Raw genomic sequence first — 21,977 nt, forward strand, 5'->3', positions numbered from 1 at the left:
CTCAAGGAATAAAGCCGCTAGACTGCTGAAAACTTTCATCAATGTAGAGATGAACAGGCAAACAGAGAGGAAAATTACAGTAAACCCTAGTTTCGCATGTTGGGGACTAATAAAAAAAACAAATCTGCAGAATATGTTCATGTGCTTATTCCCCAAGCAAGACTAATAACCATGAGCTTTTCTCACAGTCAGGTTTGTGTGTGTTTGCTGATAACATACACTTGAATTTCACAATAAAAACACAACACACCTTTCAAACATCTAATTTAATTGATTTCCACATAAAAGATCACAAGAAAATCTCCATAGTTACAGCTGAACATACTTTATCACAGATACTTTTTTTAAACGTTCCCATGCTGTTGTGGAACGCCAACTTTTGACGGTGGCTAGGACAAAACAGTGTGTCTCTTACGGTAGAGTCTCTTGTATGAATGAACAATAAATAAACAGTACAGACAGACAACTATTCAGACTAACTGAAGCAGTAAGTTTTTCAGGATCCTAGCTTCATACGTGACAGTATTTTTGCCTGGGTGCATTGGTTCAGCTTCAAGGGGCTGTTCTATCATGGCTTTGACATCTCGGCCATACACTGAAAAAGCAATTAGTAACAGAAATTCAACACAAAGTTTTCAGGAGGCAAGATCCACATTTTCTTCTGACAAACCCATTTCTTTGTCAAGATAACCAAATAATTACACACTTGAAATGATTGAAGACAACAAAAATATTTGAGATGCCTCAAAAAGTCTGAGTATAAAAACTTCAAATCAGAACTTCTGACATATTTACATTATCTTTTCTTAATATTATTAAAGACAATTCATTATTGTATATGTACATTAACCATAAATCCCTGTTCAGAATACTCACTTTCACAACACTCCAGGAAAGCAACACACTCCTGGACCACAGAGTCCCTCATCATAATCATGTGTTTGGACATATTTTCTATCAAAGAAAGGAAGCAGCGTTTGGCATAATACCAAGTGTCTGTACCAAGCTTCTTCTGGTATGGTTCCAGACTCTTGATCACCCGAGAGATTCCAAATTCATAGTTTCCTTTAGCACAGTACAGAGTTCTGTAAGGAGAGGTAACAGTATCAACATCAGGTGAACAAATCAGCCATCTACATTCAATGGAAGATTTACACTAAACAAGAGCATATGTACACCTACTCAAGTTGTGTGGGTGAAAATAAAGGAATCAATCTACAAATATGGATGCCCTCTCCCACCCTTGCATATTTGTATTATTGTTTGATGAATTTTTCAAAGGTGTCACATGTGATCTTTGACGCTTTAATGTTGAGAGTTTCTCAAGATATGACATTAATTTTGAATGTGAAGCGACATGAGAGAATTGATCATGGTTAACGCTAAAAGCCAACCCCCAACCTCCCCTCCTTCCATCCCCAATAAAATGGCAGAAGGGTCTTAGATAGACATTTTCTCCTACATCCTATCTTTTTCATTTCAAAAATGGTCGTCAAGTGTTACCTTTGATCCTATAACCTTTACAAACCTACAAATGACCACTAAAATCTGATCAGTAAAGAACTTGTAATACCATTGTATTAATTAAAATTGTAGAGAAAGGTTCATTAAATGCATTAAGCTGTTGATTTAATAAGTGGTCAAGGGTAACCCTTGACCCTAACCTTGACTGATGACCACCAAAATCAAATTAAGTGTAATACTTCATGGTGTTAATATGAAACAAAACCTGCTGGATGAATCATGAGATAAATTGTACATGAGGGTTGTGTTATAGGCACACACAAACAAATTGAATTATTGTGTTATATACCCTCCTTAAATCAATCAAGGGTATAATATAAAATTTACAGATGTTTTAATTATTCCCTAATTAAATGTCCAACATGTCCGAATTTCTTCAGAAATGCAGCTCATTTTAAAAACTGTGGCTACCCAGTGGTACATACCCTATAACAAGATTTACGATACACAAGAGGAATTTTTCTTTTCTGGATCGTGTGGCTACCCAGTGGTACATACCCTATAACAAGATTTACGATACACAAGAGGAATTTTTCTTTTCTGGATCGTGTGGCTACCCAGTGGTACATACCCTATAACAAGATTTACGATACACAAGTGGAATATTTTCTTTTCTGGATCATCATAGGCCACTTGTTCCTCTTCCTTCTCAATCTTCCTCATCAGTTCTTCTGCCTGGAAAAGTATAGAAACATTTATTAAATTTGATTTACATTTCATGATAAAGCTTGATCAAAAACAATACATAAGAATTAACAAGAGATCCCAGAGGGATCTTGGCGCCCACCATTTGAGGATCTGTTTTCAGTTCTTGAAGATTTGTTTATTTTTTTTGTTTGTTACAGGTGTTGTAAATGTTCATGAACTGGTCTTCATTGAATGTACTCAATGATGGCACAAGATATTTTTATTAAGCACCTATTAGCAAATATCATTTGAAAAAGATCCCAAAGTATTATTAGATAGCAGTCAGTTACAGGTGGATAATGGACAATATGCTTGTGCTGTATTACTGTCGACATCCAAGATGGCTGCCTGTGGGCAACCTTGATTTCAAATCAGTCCAAAAAAGGTACAATGCACAACTAGGGACCAAGGGAAACCAACATCTATGAAATATCAGAAGGATCCACCCAGTACTTCCTCAGGTATAGCAGTAACAATCTTTTACTCTCAAAATCCAAAATGGCTGCCTGTCAGCCATCTTGATTTCGGATCAGTCCAAAAAGGTATAATGCACAACTTGGAACCAAAGGGAACCTGCATATGAAATTTGAGAAAGATCCATCAAGTACTTTCCAAGAAATAGCGGTAACAAACTTTTACTTCCAAAATCCAAGATGGCCACCTGCCGGCCATCTTGAATGCGAATCAGTTCAAAAAAGGTACAATGCACAACTAGGGACCAAGGGGAACCTGCATATGAAATTTGAGAAAGATCCATCCAGTACTTTTCCAGAAATAGCGGTAACAAGAATTGTTTACGGACGGACGGACAGACGACGGACCACGGACGCAGGGCGATTTGAATAACCCACCATCTATTAGATGGCAACAATTAATTTAATTACGAACAATCAGCTTAGTAACACCCAACATTTTTCTGATCTAAAGCATTCCTATCCATTTTAAATTAGTAGTAAAAAGAAGAAAGACATTCCAGTTAACATGAATAGTTGATTGAAAACTTGGGCATGAGAGATTCAATGACTTACCTCCTCATTCTGGCTGGTCATGATGTAGGATACACACAGGTTAGCCAGAACTATAGCGCTCACATTCAGGATCTGTCAAACATAAATCACTACCTATAGACATTGTCAAACACAAATCACTATCTATAGACATTGTCAAACACAAATCACTATCTGTAGACATTGTCAAACACAAATCACTATCTATAGACATTGTCAAACACAAAACACTATCTGTAGACATTGTCAAACACAAATCACTATCTGTAGACCTTGTCAAACACAAAACACTATCTGTAGACATTGTCAAACACAAATCACTACCTATAGACATTGTCAAACACAAATCACTATCTATAGACATTGTCAAACACAAATCACTACCTATAGACATTGTCAAACACAAATCACTACCTATAGACATTGTCAAACACAAATCACTATCTATAGACATTGTCAAACACAAATCACTATCTATAGACATTGTCAAACACAAATCACTATCTGTAGACATTGTCAAACACAAATCACTATCTATAGACATTGTCAAACACAAATCATTATCTATAGACATTGTCAAACACAAATCACTATCTGTAGACATTGTCAAACACAAATCACTATCTGTAGACATTGTCAAACACAAATCACTATCTGTAGACATTGTCAAACACAAATCACTATCTATAGACATTGTCAAACACAAATCACTATCTATAGACATTGTCAAACACAAATCACTATCTGTAGACATTGTCAAACACAAATCACTATCTGTAGACATTGTCAAACACAAATCACTATCTGTAGACATTGTCAAACACAAATCACTATCTATAGACATTGTCAAACACAAATCACTATCTATAGACATTGTCAAACACAAATCACTATCTATAGACATTGTCAAACACAAATCAGTATCTATAGACATTGTCAAACACAAATCACTATCTGTAGACATTGTCAAACACAAATCACTATCTATAGACATTGTCAAACGCAAATCACTATCTATAGACAATGTCAAACACAAATCACTATCTGTAGACATTGTCAAACACAAATCACTATCTGTAGACATTGTCAAACACAAAACACTATCTGTAGACATTGTCAAACACAAATCAGTATCTGTAGACATTGTCAAACACAAATCACTATCTGTAGACATTGTCAAACACAAAACACTATCTGTAGACATTGTCAAACACAAATCACTATCTGTAGACATTGTCAAACACAAATCACTATCTGTAGACATTGTCAAACACAAATCACTATCTGTAGACATTGTCAAACACAAAACACTATCTGTAGACATTGTCAAACACAAAACACTATCTGTAGACATTGTCAAACACAAATCACTATCTATAGACATTGTCAAACACAAAACACTATCTGTAGACATTGTCAAACACAAATCACTATCTGTAGACATTGTCAAACACAAATCACTATCTATAGACATTGTCAAACACAACTCACTATCTGTAGACATTGTCAAACACAAAACACTATCTGTAGACATTGTCAAACACAAATCACTATCTATAGACATTGTCAAACACAAATCACTATCTATAGACATTGTCAAACACAAAACACTATCTGTAGACATTGTCAAACACAAATCACTATCTGTAGACATTGTCAAACACAAATCACTATCTGTAGACATTGTCAAACACAAATCACTATCTGTAGACATTGTCAAACACAAAACACTATCTGTAGACATTGTCAAACACAAAACACTATCTGTAGACATTGTCAAACACAAATCACTATCTATAGACATTGTCAAACACAAAACACTATCTGTAGACATTGTCAAACACAAATCACTATCTATAGACATTGTCAAACACAAATCACTATCTATAGACATTGTCAAACACAAATCACTATCTATAGACATTGTCAAACACAAATCAGTATCTATAGACATTGTCAAACACAAATCACTATCTGTAGACATTGTCAAACACAAATCACTATCTATAGACATTGTCAAACACAAATCACTATCTATAGACATTGTCAAACACAAATCACTATCTGTAGACATTGTCAAACACAAATCACTATCTGTAGACATTGTCAAACACAAAACACTATCTGTAGACATTGTCAAACACAAATCAGTATCTGTAGACATTGTCAAACACAAATCACTATCTGTAGACATTGTCAAACACAAAACACTATCTGTAGACATTGTCAAACACAAATCAGTATCTGTAGACATTGTCAAACACAAATCACTATCTGTAGACATTGTCAAACACAAATCACTATCTGTAGACATTGTCAAACACAAAACACTATCTGTAGACATTGTCAAACACAAAACACTATCTGTAGACATTGTCAAACACAAATCACTATCTATAGACATTGTCAAACACAAAACACTATCTGTAGACATTGTCAAACACAAATCAGTATCTGTAGACATTGTCAAACACAAATCACTATCTATAGACATTGTCAAACACAACTCACTATCTGTAGACATTGTCAAACACAAAACACTATCTGTAGACATTGTCAAACACAAATCACTATCTATAGACATTGTCAAACACAAATCACTATCTATAGACATTGTCAAACACAAAACACTATCTGTAGACATTGTCAAACACAAATCACTATCTGTAGACATTGTCAAACACAAATCACTATCTGTAGACATTGTCAAACACAAATCACTATCTGTAGACATTGTCAAACACAAAACACTATCTGTAGACATTGTCAAACACAAAACACTATCTGTAGACATTGTCAAACACAAATCACTATCTATAGACAATGTCAAACACAAATCATAATCAGGCTTAAGATATTTGCAGTGTTTAGAAAATAAAATATGCCTTAAATATTTGATAACTAATTACTAATATCTTTTCTCATTTATCTTCATTCAAGGACAAAAGAATAATCCAGAGTACCAGAAATCTCTGAAGTAGCCATCGACACTTACATTGTCGTAATTCTTTTTCACAATCGGTTCATAAAAACCAGAGGATTCTTTGTATTTGTTTTCCTGCATAAACAGTACGTGGGCCACATTGAGCTTCCAGATGTCATGTTCATTGCAGAACTCCACAGATTTCCTGAAGATTTTTTCCACCTGTTGATAGTTCTCCATGTCCCAGTAGATCTTTGCCTGCTGCATCAGCACAGGAATGTACCTATAATACGATAATGGAGTCAAATACAGAATATGGAATGAATACAGGCTTGTCTTGTGTCATGTCATGGATCAGTTAACATAAATTGTTGTCTCATGTCAGGTCATGGGTCAGTTAACATAAATTGTTGTCTTGTGTCATGTCATGGGTCAGTCAACATAAATTGTTGTCTCATGTCAGGTCATGGGTCAGTTAACATAAATTGTTGTCTTGTGTCATGTCATGGGTCAGTCAACATAAATTGTTGTCTCATGTCAGGTCATGGGTCAGTTAACATAAATTGTTGTCTTGTGTCATGTCATGGGTCAGTCAACATAAATTGTTGTCTCATGTCAGGTCATGGGTCAGTTAACATAAATTGTTGTCTTGTGTCATGTCATGGGTCAGTTAACATAAATTGTCATGTCAGATTGTGGGTTGGCAAATATATTTGTCTAATGTCAGGTCATGGGTCGGTAAATGTATACTGTTGTCCTGTGTCGATCATGGGTTAGTAAAGACAAACCTTTCCAGTGCCTCATCATAGTCATTGACAGCTCTCTTCACTGCTTCATCATCATGGTTCTGTCTGGCCTCTTGGACCTACAACAAACAATGGTGACAGGTATCAGTGGTCAAAATGAGGTTTAATAATTTAACAGACCATAATGTACAGAGAGGGTACTCACAAACAAGCCCTATCCCTACTTGGTCAATATGTTTTCAGTAGGGAAAGGTTCTTATCTGCAGTAAAATGCAGTATGTTGATGTACTAAAACTCGGGTCAAGGTGAAACACCACAACGTAAATAATAATGTGCTGTCATGTGTGTGACTTTATATTAGTATATATAAACATGTGCTAAAACACAAATCAAAATATGTTTATAAATACTTGTGATGATGAATGTGAACCCTTTTCTACCTTAAGAATGCCTGGGGAATGCTTATCTTAACCAAAACATTGTTATGTAGTAGTTCTTTTGAATTTAATATAATGCTTTTTTTTATTCTGCTGAACACTTCTTACTTCATTAGTGGTATGGACTACAACAGGATGTCAGTGATTTCGTGAAGTTTATTTCTTGAATGAGACAGGATACTGATAATTCTTATAAATCAGAGTGAAAAACAGAATACAATTTAGTTTACAATATCCTTAATAAAGTATGACTGTCTCCAAGACTTCCCCACACTTGCCTTCGACTCGTCCACACTTGCCAATGACTTTTCCAACACTTGCCTAGCTAGTGATAAGAATGGCAGAACTGCCCAAGGCACTAATGCTATCTGATATGCCAACACACAGCAACACTATATTTACCATTTCCCAAGCTATCCCAATCTTTCCTTGAATCTGAATGGTAAAATCAGCACTATTGGGTATATGGGAAGCACAAGCTGGGTTTGATCAAACAATGCTGTCATTCTAAAAGTGTTGGCTACCAAATGCAATTGAGTGGTCTTTAAATGATATGTTTTCACACATAGATCTTTTAATGCATGCTACATACAATAATCAATCTACCTGTTTTGTCAACTTGCGGAGGGTTTCTGTTTGACTTGTAGCCATCTCATCCAGTTTTCTATAGGCTTCCTCTGGTGAGGTCTGCCTAGTTATCACAGCTTCCAGAAAGTCGTACATATACTGCAAGGAAGTTCATATAGTAAATAAGGAAAATCCATACACATTATTCTATAAATTGAATCTAGGTAGAAAATAACAATAGGCAAAAATTAAGTATTTTAAATGGCCATCTTAGATTTCAAGAATCTGCCAATCAAAATCATTCCTAAAAATGTGCATTAAAACCTCTAGTGTGATACTGTCTCCTTTCCATAGTAATCACTTCTTTCACTCCTCCCTACTATACATTAAATGTCCTGGTGTGATACTCTCTCCTTTCCTCGATAATCACTTCTTTCACTCCTCCCTACTGTACATAAAATATCCTGGTGTGATACTGTCTCCTTTCCATAGTAATCACTTCTTTCACTCCTCCCTACTAAACATTAAATGTCCTGGTGTGATACTCTCTCCTTTCCTCGATAATCACTTCTTTCACTCCTCCCTACTGTACATTAAATGTCCTGGTGTGATACTGTCTCCTTTCCATAGTAATCACTTCTTTCACTCCTCCCTACTATACATTAAATGTCCTGGTGTGATACTCTCTCCTTTCCTCGATAATCACTTCTTTCACTCCTCCCTACTATACATTAAATGTCCTGGTGTGATACTGTCTCCTTTCCCTAGTAATCACTTCTTTCACTCCTCCCTACTATACATTAAATGTCCTGGTGTGATACTCTCTCCTTTCCTCAGTAATCACTTCTTTCATTCCTCCCTACTATACATTAAATGTCCTGGTGTAATACTCTCTCATTTCCCCTAGTAATATCACTCCTCCCTACTATACATTAAATGCCCTGGTGTGATACTCTCTCATTTCCCCTAGTAATATCACTCCTCCCTACTATACATTAAATGTCCTGGTGTGATACTCTCTCTTTCCCCTAGTAATATCACTCCTCCCTACTATACATTAAATGTCCTGGTGTGATACTCTCTCTTTCCCCTAGTAATATCACTCCTCCCTACTATACATTAAATGTCCTGGTGTAATACTCTCTCTTTCCCCTAGTAATATCACTCGTCCCTACTATACATTTAATGTCCTGGTGTGATACTCTCTCTTTCCCCTAGTAATATCACTCGTCCCTACTATACATTAAATGTCCTGGTGTGATACTCTCTCTTTCCCCTAGTAATATCACTCGTCCCTACTATACATTAAATGTCCTGGTGTGATACTCTCTCTTTCCCCTAGTAATATCACTCCTCCCTACTATACATTAAATGTCCTGGTGTGATACTCTCTCTTTCCCCTAGTAATATCACTCCTCCCTACTATACATTAAATGTCCTGGTGTGATACTCTCTCTTTCCCCTAGTAATATCACTCCTCCCTACTATACATTAAATGTCCTGGTGTGATACTCTCTCTTTCCCCTAGTAATATCACTCCTCCCTACTATACATTAAATGTCCTGGTGTGATACTCTCTCTTTCCCCTAGTAATATCACTCGTCCCTACTATACATTAAATGTCCTGGTGTGATACTCTCTCTTTCCCCTAGTAATATCACTCCTCCCTACTATACATTAAATGCCCTGGTGTGATACTCTCTCTTTCCCCTAGTAATATCACTCCTCCCTACTATACATTAAATGTCCTGTTTGATACTCTCTCCTTTCCCCAGTACTCACTCCTTTCACTCCTCCCTACTATACATTAAATGTCCTGGTGTGATACTCTCTCTTTCCCCTAGTAATATCACTCCTCCCTACTATACATTAAATGCCCTGGTGTGATACTCTCTCTTTCCCCTAGTAATATCACTCCTCCCTACTATACATTAAATGTCCTGTTTGATACTCTCTCCTTTCCCCAGTACTCACTCCTTTCACTCCTCCCTACTATACATTAAATGTCCTGGTGTGGTACTCTCTCTTTCCCCTAGTAATATCACTCCTCCCTACTATACATTAAATGTCCTGTTTGATACTCTCTCCTTTCCCTAGTACTCACTTCTTTCACTCCTCCCTACTATACATTTAATGTCCTGGTGTGATACTCTCTCTTTCCCCTAGTAATATCACTCCTCCCTACTATACATTAAATGTCCTGGTGTGATACTCTCTCCTTTCCTCGATAATCACTTCTTTCACTCCTCCCTACTGTACATTAAATGTCCTGGTGTGATACTGTCTCCTTTCCATAGTAATCACTTCTTTCACTCCTCCCTACTATACATTAAATGTCCTGGTGTGATACTCTCTCCTTTCCTCGATAATCACTTCTTTCACTCCTCCCTACTATACATTAAATGTCCTGGTGTGATACTGTCTCCTTTCCCTAGTAATCACTTCTTTCACTCCTCCCTACTATACATTAAATGTCCTGGTGTGATACTCTCTCCTTTCCTCAGTAATCACTTCTTTCATTCCTCCCTACTATACATTAAATGTCCTGGTGTAATACTCTCTCATTTCCCCTAGTAATATCACTCCTCCCTACTATACATTAAATGCCCTGGTGTGATACTCTCTCCTTTCCCCAGTACTCACTCCTTTCACTCCTCCCTACTATACATTAAATGTCCTGGTGTGGTACTCTCTCTTTCCCCTAGTAATATCACTCCTCCCTACTATACATTAAATGTCCTGTTTGATACTCTCTCCTTTCCCTAGTACTCACTTCTTTCACTCCTCCCTACTATACATTTAATGTCCTGGTGTGATACTCTCTCTTTCCCCTAGTAATATCACTCCTCCCTACTATACATTAAATGCCCTGGTGTGATACTCTCTCTTTCCCCTAGTAATATCACTCCTCCCTACTATACATTAAATGTCCTGGTGTGATACTCTCTCTTTCCCCTAGTAATATCACTCCTCCCTACTATACATTAAATGTCCTGGTGTGATACTCTCTCTTTCCCCTTGTAATATCACTCGTCCCTACTATACATTAAATGTCCTGGTGTGATACTCTCTCTTTCCCCTGGTAATATCACTCGTCCCTACTATACATTAAGTGTCCTGGTGTGATACTCTCTCTTTCCCCTGGTAATATCACTCGTCCCTACTATACATTAAATGTCCTGGTGTGATACTCTCTCTTTCCCCTAGTAATATCACTCGTCCCTCTACATTAAATGTCCTGGTGTGATACTCTCTCTTTCCCCTAGTAATATCACTCGTCCCTACTATACATTAAATGTCCTGGTGTGATACTCTCTCTTTCCCCTAGTAATATCACTCCTCCCTACTATACATTAAATGTCCTGGTGTGATACTCTCTCTTTCCCCTAGTAATATCACTCCTCCCTACTATACATTAAATGTCCTGGTGTGATACTCTCTCTTTCCCCTAGTAATATCACTCGTCCCTACTATACATTAAATGTCCTGGTGTGGTACTCTCTCTTTCCCCTAGTAATATCACTCCTCCCTACTATACATTAAATGCCCTGGTGTGATACTCTCTCCTTTCCACAGTACTCACTTCTTTCACTCGTCCCTACTATACATTAAATGTCCTGGTGTGATACTCTCTCTTTCCCCTAGTAATGTCACTCCTCCCTACTGGTAGTCACTGTATACTATATATCAAAAGATCTACTTTACTTCCCCGTCCTACACATATTGTCTCTGAATAGGTTTCTTCTTTTCCTTGATCTATCTTTTCATTTAATAAACAACTCATCCCATTGTAGCTGTTTATAAAGTAAGGCGTGTGAACCATTTAAACAATGTGACACTCCTCATCCAAAGATCTTCTTAGTTAGAAAATATGGCATTTAGTAGCAATATACAAAAATATATGATTTATAAAAATGTGATACAATTCAAACACAAATTGAGTTAACACAGGCAAGTATTCCCTCCTGTACAGACAGAAAGATAAAAGAGATACATGTACAGGTAAAATACCTATAGAGTAAAATATTTACAGGGGACAAATTATAACAGGGAGCAAATACTTACAGGGGTCAGATACTTGTAGGTTAAATGAGCATTTTCTGCCAACACATCTGCAGCCAGGTCATAGTACTGAAATAAGTATAAAGTCAGTTATAGTGAATATCATCAACACCAGTATACAGTTATAGTCTATATCATCAACACCAGTATACAGTTATAGTCTATATCATCAACACCAGTATACAGTTATAGTCTATATCATCAACACCAGTATACAGTTATTGTCTATATCATCAACAGTTATAGTCTATATCATCAACAGCAGTATACAGTTATAGTCTATATCATCAACACCAGTATACAGTTATAGTCTATATCATCAACAGTTATAGTCTATATCATCAACACCAGTATACAGTTATAGTCTATATCATCAACACCAGTATACAGTTATAGTCTATATCATCAACACCAGTATACAGTCTGTTATAGTCAATATCATCAACACCAGTATACAGTTATAGTCTATATCATCAACACCAGTATACAGTTATAGTCTATATCATCAACACCAGTATACAGTTATAGTCTATATCATCAACACCAGTATACAGTTATAGTCTATATCATCAACACCAGTATACAGTTATAGTCTATATCATCAACACCAGTATACAGTTATAGTCTATATCATCAACACCAGTATACAGTTATAGTCAATATCATCAACACCAGTATACAGTTATAGTCTATATCATCAACACCAGTATACAGTTATAGTCTATATCATCAACACCAGTATACAGTCTGTTATAGTCTATTCCATCAACACCAGTATACAGTCTGTTATAGTCTATATCATCAACACCAGTATACAGTTATAGTCTATATCATCAACACCAGTATACAGTTATAGTCTATATCATCAACACCAGTATACAGTTATAGTCTATATCATCAACACCAGTATACAGTTATAGTATACAGTTATAGTCTATATCATCAACACCAGTATACAGTTATAGTCAATATCATCAACACCAGTATACAGTTATAGTCTATATCATCAACACCAGTATACAGTTATAGTCTATATCATCAACACCAGTATACAGTTATAGTCTATATCATCAACACCAGTATACAGTTATAGTCTATATCATCAACACCAGTATACAGTTATAGTCTATATCATCAACACCAGTATACAGTTATAGTCTATATCATCAACACCAGTATACAGTTATAGTCTATATCATCAACACCAGTATACAGTTATAGTCTATATCATCAACACCAGTATACAGTTATAGTCTATATCATCAACACCAGTATACAGTTATAGTCTATATCATCAACACCAGTATACAGTTATAGTCTATATCATCAACACCAGTATACAGTTATAGTCTATATCATCAACACCAGTATACAGTTATAGTCTATATCATCAACACCAGTATACAGTTATAGTCTATATCATCAACACCAGTATACAGTTATAGTCTATATCATCAACACCAGTATACAGTTATAGTCTATATCACCAACACCAGTATACAGTTATAGTCTATATCATCAACACCAGTATACAGTTATAGTCAGTTATAGTCTATATCATCAACACCAGTATACAGTTATAGTCTATATCATCAACACCAGTATACAGTTATAGTCTATATCATCAACACCAGTATACAGTTATAGTCTATATCATCAACACCAGTATACAGTTATAGTCTATATCATCAACACCAGTATACAGTTATAGTCTATATCATCAACACCAGTATACAGTTATAGTCTATATCATCAACACCAGTATACAGTTATAGTCTATATCATCAACACCAGTATACAGTTATAGTCTATATCATCAACACCAGTATACAGTTATAGTCTATATCATCAACACCAGTATACAGTTATAGTCTATATCATCAACACCAGTATACAGTTATAGTCTATATCATCAACACCAGTATACAGTTATAGTCTATAACATCAACACCAGTATACAGTTATAGTCTACATCATCAACACCAGTATACAGTTATAGTCTATATCATCAACACCAGTATACAGTTATAGTCTATATCATCAACACCAGTATACAGTTATAGTCTATATCATCAACACCAGTATACAGTCAGTAATAGTCTATATCATCAACACCAGTATACAGTTATAGTCTATATCATCAACACCAGTATACAGTTATAGTCTATATCACCAACACCAGTATACAGTCAGTAATAGTCTATATCAGAAACACCAGTATACAGTCAGTAATAGTCTATATCAGAAACACCAGTATACAGTCAGTAATAGTCTATATCAGAAACACCAGTATACAGTCAGTAATAGTCTATATCATCAACACCAGTATACAGTTATAGTCTATATCATCAACACCAGTATACAGTAATAGTCTATATCACCAACACCAGTATACAGTCAGTAATAGTCTATATCAGAAACACTAGTAGAGAGTCAATTATATTCTATTTCATCATAATCTTGTTCTGATTAAACACTTACTTCATATTTCACATATAGCAGCAACAGATTTCCAAATGTTTCTGGTGGAAAAGGATTCTGCTGTAAAAGAAATTGCATCTTCTCAAATCCCTTTGTTGGCGTCTGTTCCATGTTCATCAACGCCTGGTTGTGGAGTGTGACAGCATCCAGTTCCTCCTCAGACCGTGGGGGCATGTCTGTCAATGCCTCACAAGCTGCCTCAACTGTGTAATAAATTAATGAAATAATGACAGAATAGATACATATACAGGAAAATTGGTAAATATTAAATGACTTAACAGTTAAAATTACAGGCACAAAAGTAATATACAGCACACTGCCAGTTCATCCAACTTGTATAGCTTTCATTGACCTACTTTCTGGGTCCGTTCAAAGACTTGACAATGGTATATAGCAAACTGTGATGTCAGCCTATATATAATTCATGAAAGTTCAATCAAGTACCTTCACTGAGTAAGTAGTTATGGCCATGCCAATGACCTTTACAACAAGAACTTCACTTTGATCCTGTGTGTACATGGATGGACGGCCATTTCAGTGTAGGAGGGATCACATAAAAAATCCACCCATCACAAAATAAGTCAAGTGTGACAAATGGCCCTTTAACCTTAACTGATGACCACCTAAGATTACAGTACAGATCTTGATGTCAATGTATGTGTTATGTTGTAAACTGTAAATTGTGGTATATAGTGTAAATTACTTGCTTACTTATTGTAGTTTGAACTATGACTAACTAAACTTGCTTCCCCACATCAGAAGATGCTGGAATAAAATAATTTGCAAATTAGTATTTATGATAATTTGATGGAAAACCGAGAGACACTTACAGTTTTTCAGCTGGTACTCTATAGCAGCTTTGAGGTTGAAGGCTTCAATGAGGGCAGTTTCATGAAGTATCAGTGTATTTCCAACACTACGGACATCAATTCCCTCTGTTGTCATCCCCACACTCAGTTCTGAAAAATCATTCAAGACAGTAAGTGGTTTTAATTATATATCTTATTCAAACTTTGAAAAGAGATGCAATTTTCAGAACAATAATGATCTTGGAAAGAACAATACCATTCACTTCAGTTTGTTAAAATGTGTAGAACTTAAATTTTGGAACACCAAATGAAGAACAGAGATAAATTGGAAGTGACCATGTGAGAGATTTACCTGGATGTTCTCTGATGCCCTTCTCTATGATATCAGCGATGTGTTTGAGGGCAGGTGCATACTGTTTCAGCTGGTAGTGACACAGTGCTATGTTATAGGAGAGATCTGGACGATACCCTAGGATCTGCATGGCAGTAGTGAACTTCTGACAGGCTTCCTCAAATCTGTTGTCCTAAGGGTTCACAAGGATATAATTTATCAATTAAAAGTATCTCCTATTTCTGTCAGAACCACTAGATTACACCATGAAAGATTTCCTATTTCTGTCAGAACCATGAGATTACATCATGAAAGATCTATTTCTGTCAGAACAACTAGATTACACCATCAAAGATCTCCTATTTCTGTCAGAGCCATTAGAACTACGAAAGAAAGTTTTCAATACTTTCTTATTGGTTTGACATCCTTAGTAAACCACATTTTCACTACCTATTCCTATTTTGTGAACTTCTGTAATCAGATGCAGAACTTTGCTATAACTTGTTTTTAATATTTCAAAATGTCAAGAGATTCATGTATAATAAAACTGCGCTATCCCCTTCACAAGGTGAGCAGAATGAAAAATCTCTGATCATTTCTCTGAAAAAGTCTCTAGAATCTACAGTCAGATGTCTTACTGCATCACTTGTCTAAGATTAAGTCATTCTTCATAACAAATCTGAACTTCAGTTAAACCTCTAGTTACACATCTCACAGAAAATGTGGAGTCTAGTCAAACCTCTTAGGTCTGAAGATTTGAAACAAATGTAAGGGGTTGAGATATAAGTACGGGCAGCAGGGAGTTTATTTTCTGTGATCAGTAACAATCCTGGTCTTGTGTGGAAGTGACAACCAATACCCTTGATGTAAGTAAGACATACCTTGAAGAGAAGACATCCCAGATTTATCTCTGTGTCTGGATCATCAGCAGGACACTGCTCCACCAGACTCTGAAATCACACCACACAAAAATATCATCCAGGCTTCCTTTAATTACCTATCTTATTGAGAATGCCTAGTTACATACTGTTAAATCCAAAGTTATAAAAAAATTTTTGAATTTAATTAAGAGATTAACCAAAAGTTGAATTCCTATACAAAGTCAGGTAAGAATTATACTTTTAATAACAAGGGATATTAAACTTGAAATTCATACATTTGTTATACACCACATTTTCCGGATTATATACCACACATTTTTCCCTTGTGAGTCGGGTGTGCGGCTATGTGTAGAGTTCTTAATGACGACCTGGCCATCACATGCATTGATCGATAGGTCATTGGGTTATAGGTCAAATTTTAGAATGACCACCATGCTTGTTTTTTTATATGAATAGCTTCATGTATTTTGCAAGAAGAAATAATATGGGACTATAAGAATTTTGTCAGCATGCAAGGGCCTTCCTTCATATTTAACAGTACAGATACTGATGGAGAGATGTTTAGTAAACCATACTTAACATCTGGCCCTATATCTGTACGTAGACAATCTGTGAAGGCACCAAAGCCAAACAAGTTTGATATTTGTTATTTTACATTTTTTTAATTACAACAATAAAATAAAGGATTATCTGTGTATAAATCATTTGCAAACTTTAGTAAATGTTTCACTGACAATCTTGACAAACTGCCCTTCGGTGTATGTTACATCAAAGAACTTTGGTCAATGCAACAGTTACCACTTCATAAGAAAGGGTGTTGATCAAATAAAAAAAATCACCAAAAACTGGCTCTGTGGCTTATATACCAGTGTATAACCCAGAAATATGGAATGTTACTTACCTTAGAGCCAGGGAGATCCTCCTCTCCATACTTGATTGCTGCCTGGAGTTTTGTTATCTGTGAAAATAAAACAGGTTATCAGTATAATTGTTAATATATATACCAAATACATGAAACATATATCAAGTACAGAACATATGACTTCATCAAGGAACATTACATAGAAATCAGTATTCATCACATCTCCTGACACAGGAAATTTACGCAAAGAATTTGTACAAACTAATGCACATGCATGAAAAATAACATCTAAGAAAAACAACAGAACCACAGCATGAATATTCTTAATAGATAAACTATCTTGTACTTGTCTAGATAGAATTAATTTGTTAACAAGTTATTATATGCAAATATCCACATTTGACTGTTCACTCCATTAGTATGCTTCAAGATTTAATTATAAGTGATGGCTTTGGTGGGATGTTGGGACATCCAGCCTGAATCTAACACACCTGATTGGAAAGCAAGAGGAGATAATGGACGTTTGTACCAGAAACTTTAATGATATTGGATTTAAGACGGGATACAAGTTCAACATCTTAATAACAGCTTATATAATTTGAATTTCAAATAAATAACCACAAAACCAACTTAGATATACTGTAAATTTTATAGAGGTTATTACCTCCCTTTAATCAATCACAGGTATCATTTTAAGATGTGCCATCTCATTATAATATACATGCTTTATATGATTATTTACAACTTGAAAAGATTTATAAAGGATTATCCTGTTAACCTGTCCATTTGTACATTTCTGTACAACAAAATTCTGCTGAAATGAAAAGCACACTCTTAATAATGATCTTTGTGGGTGACAAGATTTTGTCCAAATACTCTCCTTACCAAAGTTTAAGTAGGGAGATATGAAATTTTGTTCAGGACAACTTTTCTCCTTACCAATGTTTGTGGAGCTTTGAGACATCTTCTCTCCTCTCTCTCTCTCATAGCCAATGTTGAGGTTGGGAGATATGGAGCTTTGTCCAGTATTAACCTTCCACCTTACCAATGTTAAGGTATGGAACTTTGTTCAGGACAAACCTCTCTTTTACTCATGATGTTTTGGAGGATATGAAGTATTTCTGAAATTGCCTCTCTTTCTCACTATAAACGTTTTATTTGAAATTTTTTCCTCATTTATGAAAAAGCCTGGTACATAATACCATCCCTGTCTAAATGACAAATGTAGGAACTAATGTGGTTTGGCATTGAACAAAGATCTCAAACTCTTTGTATAAACAATATATTCAGTAACTATGAATTTAAATTCTGAGTGTTAGTTTTTAACAAAATGGAAAACAAACACAAAAAGCAATGAAATACTGGTAGATGTAATTAAAATATATCAACACAAGTACCCAGTTAGGCACATTTTGAGGTTTTGTATATCAATAAAACAGTATTACAAGCCTCCCTGAAGCAAATAATTAGCTAACATCTGTTACAAAAGAAAAGTAATAATAATACAAAGGTACAGAAGTGTGGTCTCCCTTTCAAATTGTAATATTGGCATTCCTTTAGAAATCTCTGAATAATTATTTGCTGACAATGTTTTTTCCCTTCAGATTTTAAGAAACAAATTTTAACAACAATATCAATAGTAACAAAAACAAACTTGCCATATACTTAAATCCAAATTTTTGGTGCTGTAAAAGTAAGGAATGTAGTTTTATATCATAAAGTGTGTAAACACATTATTATCACAGAGAGTCAATACATTGTGTAAAGTATGGTAACACATACAGCTGCTTCACATAAAAGGACACCATACGTTTTGCTATACTCACACATTTCAATTAACCAAACACAGGTAGAAGTTACCCACAGGATGTTTCTACTTTCTAAGGTGAAAAACAGATTAGATTTATGCTTCAAGCAAACAAAAATAATCAACAAATGTAGAGTACTAGGCACTTCTAATGAGATATAATATGATAGTATACAGTGCCTACCTGTCCTTGATACTGAGGGTTGTCTATCTGGCAGGCAACCTTCATGGCCTCGGTGAAGAGACAGGCTTTGTACAGTGACTGAGCATAGTACAGTTTGTACTCTTCCACCTCTGGGTGCATGTAGCTAAGCTGTTCATAACAATCAGAAGCATTTACAAAATCCTGCATCTGGAAGTGGCAGTACCCAAGTAATGAGAGGGCGGCTCGAGACTGTGGATAAATAGTAACAGTATTAATATTCTTCATGTGCATCAGACATATCTCAAGTTTTGCTTCTATTGTTGGTAGAAATCCTATCCTGTATAAATGGTATAATTAGAACCTGGTATGTCTCTATTGGTGAGAATCTATTGTCTTACCTCCATGTCCTCTTATCATTGGCTTCACAATCTGGTCAACAATCTACTTATGAATTTAACGAGCTTTTACAGACCTTCAAAGCAATCATAAACTGTTCCCATCTCTGAGAAAAATTAGCCAAAAATGAGACCCAATGGGCCTGCATCACTCATATGGTATTCAATGCTTTCCACAAATACATCAACAATCCATCAATGAGAAGAAATATTTTGAAGGTTTTGACAATTCCACTGCTGCACCACATGTGGCTATTTCTTTGTGACCTTGAATATGAGTCCTGGAGCCCAGCTTCTAACCAAATATACTTCTTGACCTTTTAGTTATGTATATGAAGTTATTAGAAGGATCTAATCGATTTGACACCTGGTTCCTTGAATATGGGGTCCAGGCCATTTCTTTCAATAAACATGGTTGGGCTTTGTCTAAGGTACCTTCCAATCAAATCATGATTATAGGATTTTTGGTTATTGGGAAGAAGTTATTTGAGGGTTTCAATGGGCCAGATAAGCTCACAGAACTGTGTTTTTTTAATGAACATATATCAGGGTGGATTCACAGAGACTGAACTAGGATTGTTTTCCAAGTTACAAGTTTACTCTTTCTGGAGAACTCACCTTCTGATGGCTTTGTAATTGATTGTTAAGGATTTGCACTGCTTCATTGTAACGTTGTTCCCTGATCTAATTAAAAAACAAACAGCAATAGTGACATTCATAATATATAAATGATTACATGTCTAGTGTTTGATATTGCAACCAACATGAATTAGATACTTTCAAAGCTTGTGCATAAAATTTAGGGAAATGTCAAAATCTCAAAATCTCTTCATATCATATTTTATGTATATAGTGTTATATGTTGTATGTATGTGGGTGTTTTAAGAATAAAATAGATATGAATTGACATAATTTACAACAGTTTTAGAGCTGTGATTGGAACCCTGTAAAGGCCTTTATTTTGGTACTCTATATATCGAGGGCAATATTGTCTAGGTCAGTACTGCAAGTTAGTCAATTACACATTGGTGTGCTATGGTCACCTTAAGGGTATAAAATGTCTGATTCCTGCATTCCAAGTTAAACTAGAAACAGTTTTTCTATGAAGAAAGCAGGAAATACACTTTAACCACAATAACAAACAGAGGTTTGACTTAGATACATCTCTATCATCCAAAATTATATGATGAAGTTTTCAAATAAATATTGGTAGAGAAAGAAGATTTCACAGGTTACATATTTGAGTAAACATGTTTTTTTTTTATTTCATTCCTCAGAGAGGAAGAGGTTATTAACCCTTATATGAAACCTCTGTGAGTACTAAGCTACATGATGAATAAACTATTAATCATATCCTGTCGCTGTTGTCTTGACCGACACAACAAATACAAATGAATCATGTAATGACAGCAGGAAACGTCTCTCATTTTAGATATGTAATCATTTGTATCTATGGTATTTTGTCTTTTGTTGATATATACTGCTGGGATTGCACTTGTACTTAACTGGTTGATGTATTTCTTAATAATTTAATTTCTCTTTTTATTGTTGGTTTTCTGGGTAATAGTGGTTTTATGGGCAATATATTATCTAAAAGTTTTTATTTCTTAGTGCCATGGTTATCTTATTCCTTTACAAACGTGTAATAATTATTTCTTTTAATCAAACAGAAATTTGGTTGCTTTTGATCTTACCTAAGTGTGATATATATTTTAAATTGCAAGTAGTATCATTGGGATAAGACATTCTGGGTGAAATGTAGTTATTATACGACGAAAGATTTAGGAATTCTACATAAATGACTCCTGCTATTTTAGTAGTATAATGCTATATTTCACATACTGAACGTATGATTCCTGTAACAATATACAGTACATTTAATTTGTATATGCTAAATACTGTGTATACCTACAAAAACGTAGTCGGACAAACATGCATTACGTGCTAAATTCTGTTCATTCTGAGATTATGAATAAGTCTACTTTTTCATCGAATGGAATTATCATCATTATTATTATCATCTCTGAAATACAAAAATGTCGCTTGAAATAGTATACTTGTACAAGAGTCAAGACCTAGTAAACAGGGATATATAATTTACTGTTGTCATGATAATTTTAAAACCGAGCCAGAGCATTCACTACGCAATGCACGTTACCATTCCATATATAGTTGATGTGAACTCCCCTTCTTTCACCTGGAGATGCGCCATTATGTCTTAAGAATTTTTTGTGAACGAAAAGAAAGATGAATTACAGAGATACAAATATATAAACCTGTTGGAAGTTATCATTAGCAACTGCTTCTGGAATG

General features: G+C 35.2%; 1 protein-coding gene across 1 annotated transcript; it reads right to left on the reverse strand.

Annotated features, from left to right (window-relative positions):
* Nucleotides 1–284: 284 nt before the first annotated feature.
* On the reverse strand, nucleotides 285–21,910 carry LOC132560756 (intraflagellar transport protein 70A-like). Its single transcript, XM_060225433.1, has 16 exons — nucleotides 21,823–21,910; nucleotides 20,283–20,348; nucleotides 19,309–19,518; nucleotides 17,357–17,413; nucleotides 16,456–16,524; nucleotides 15,596–15,767; nucleotides 15,265–15,393; nucleotides 14,435–14,637; nucleotides 11,957–12,022; nucleotides 7,931–8,050; nucleotides 6,930–7,006; nucleotides 6,214–6,424; nucleotides 3,240–3,311; nucleotides 2,096–2,199; nucleotides 877–1,085; nucleotides 285–595 (listed from the first exon to the last, which is right to left on the reverse strand). The coding sequence occupies exons 1-16, from the start codon at nucleotides 21,874–21,876 to the stop codon at nucleotides 471–473; spliced, it is 1,944 nt and encodes a 647-aa protein (XP_060081416.1). The 5' UTR covers nucleotides 21,877–21,910; the 3' UTR covers nucleotides 285–470.
* Nucleotides 21,911–21,977: the final 67 nt, after the last annotated feature.

This window comes from Ylistrum balloti, unplaced genomic scaffold (genome assembly GCF_031769215.1).
Source record: "Ylistrum balloti isolate Yb309-2 unplaced genomic scaffold, AGI_CSIRO_Ybal_v1 Utg371108, whole genome shotgun sequence".
Lineage (NCBI taxonomy): Eukaryota > Metazoa > Mollusca > Bivalvia > Pectinida > Pectinidae > Ylistrum > Ylistrum balloti.

Bases quoted from the DNA above. Each gene is read 5' to 3' on its own strand.
- LOC132560756 (XM_060225433.1), bottom strand. From the start codon at position 21,876: ATGGCGCATCTCCAGGTGAAAGAAGGGGAGTTCACATCAACTATATAT. The intron at 19,519-20,282 runs GTGAGTTCTCCA...ATTTATCCACAG, and splicing joins AATTACAAAGCCATCAGAAG to TCTCGAGCCGCCCTCTCATT. The intron at 12,023-14,434 runs GTAAGTGTTTAA...TACTTATTTCAG, and splicing joins TGCTATATGTGAAATATGAA to TACTATGACCTGGCTGCAGA.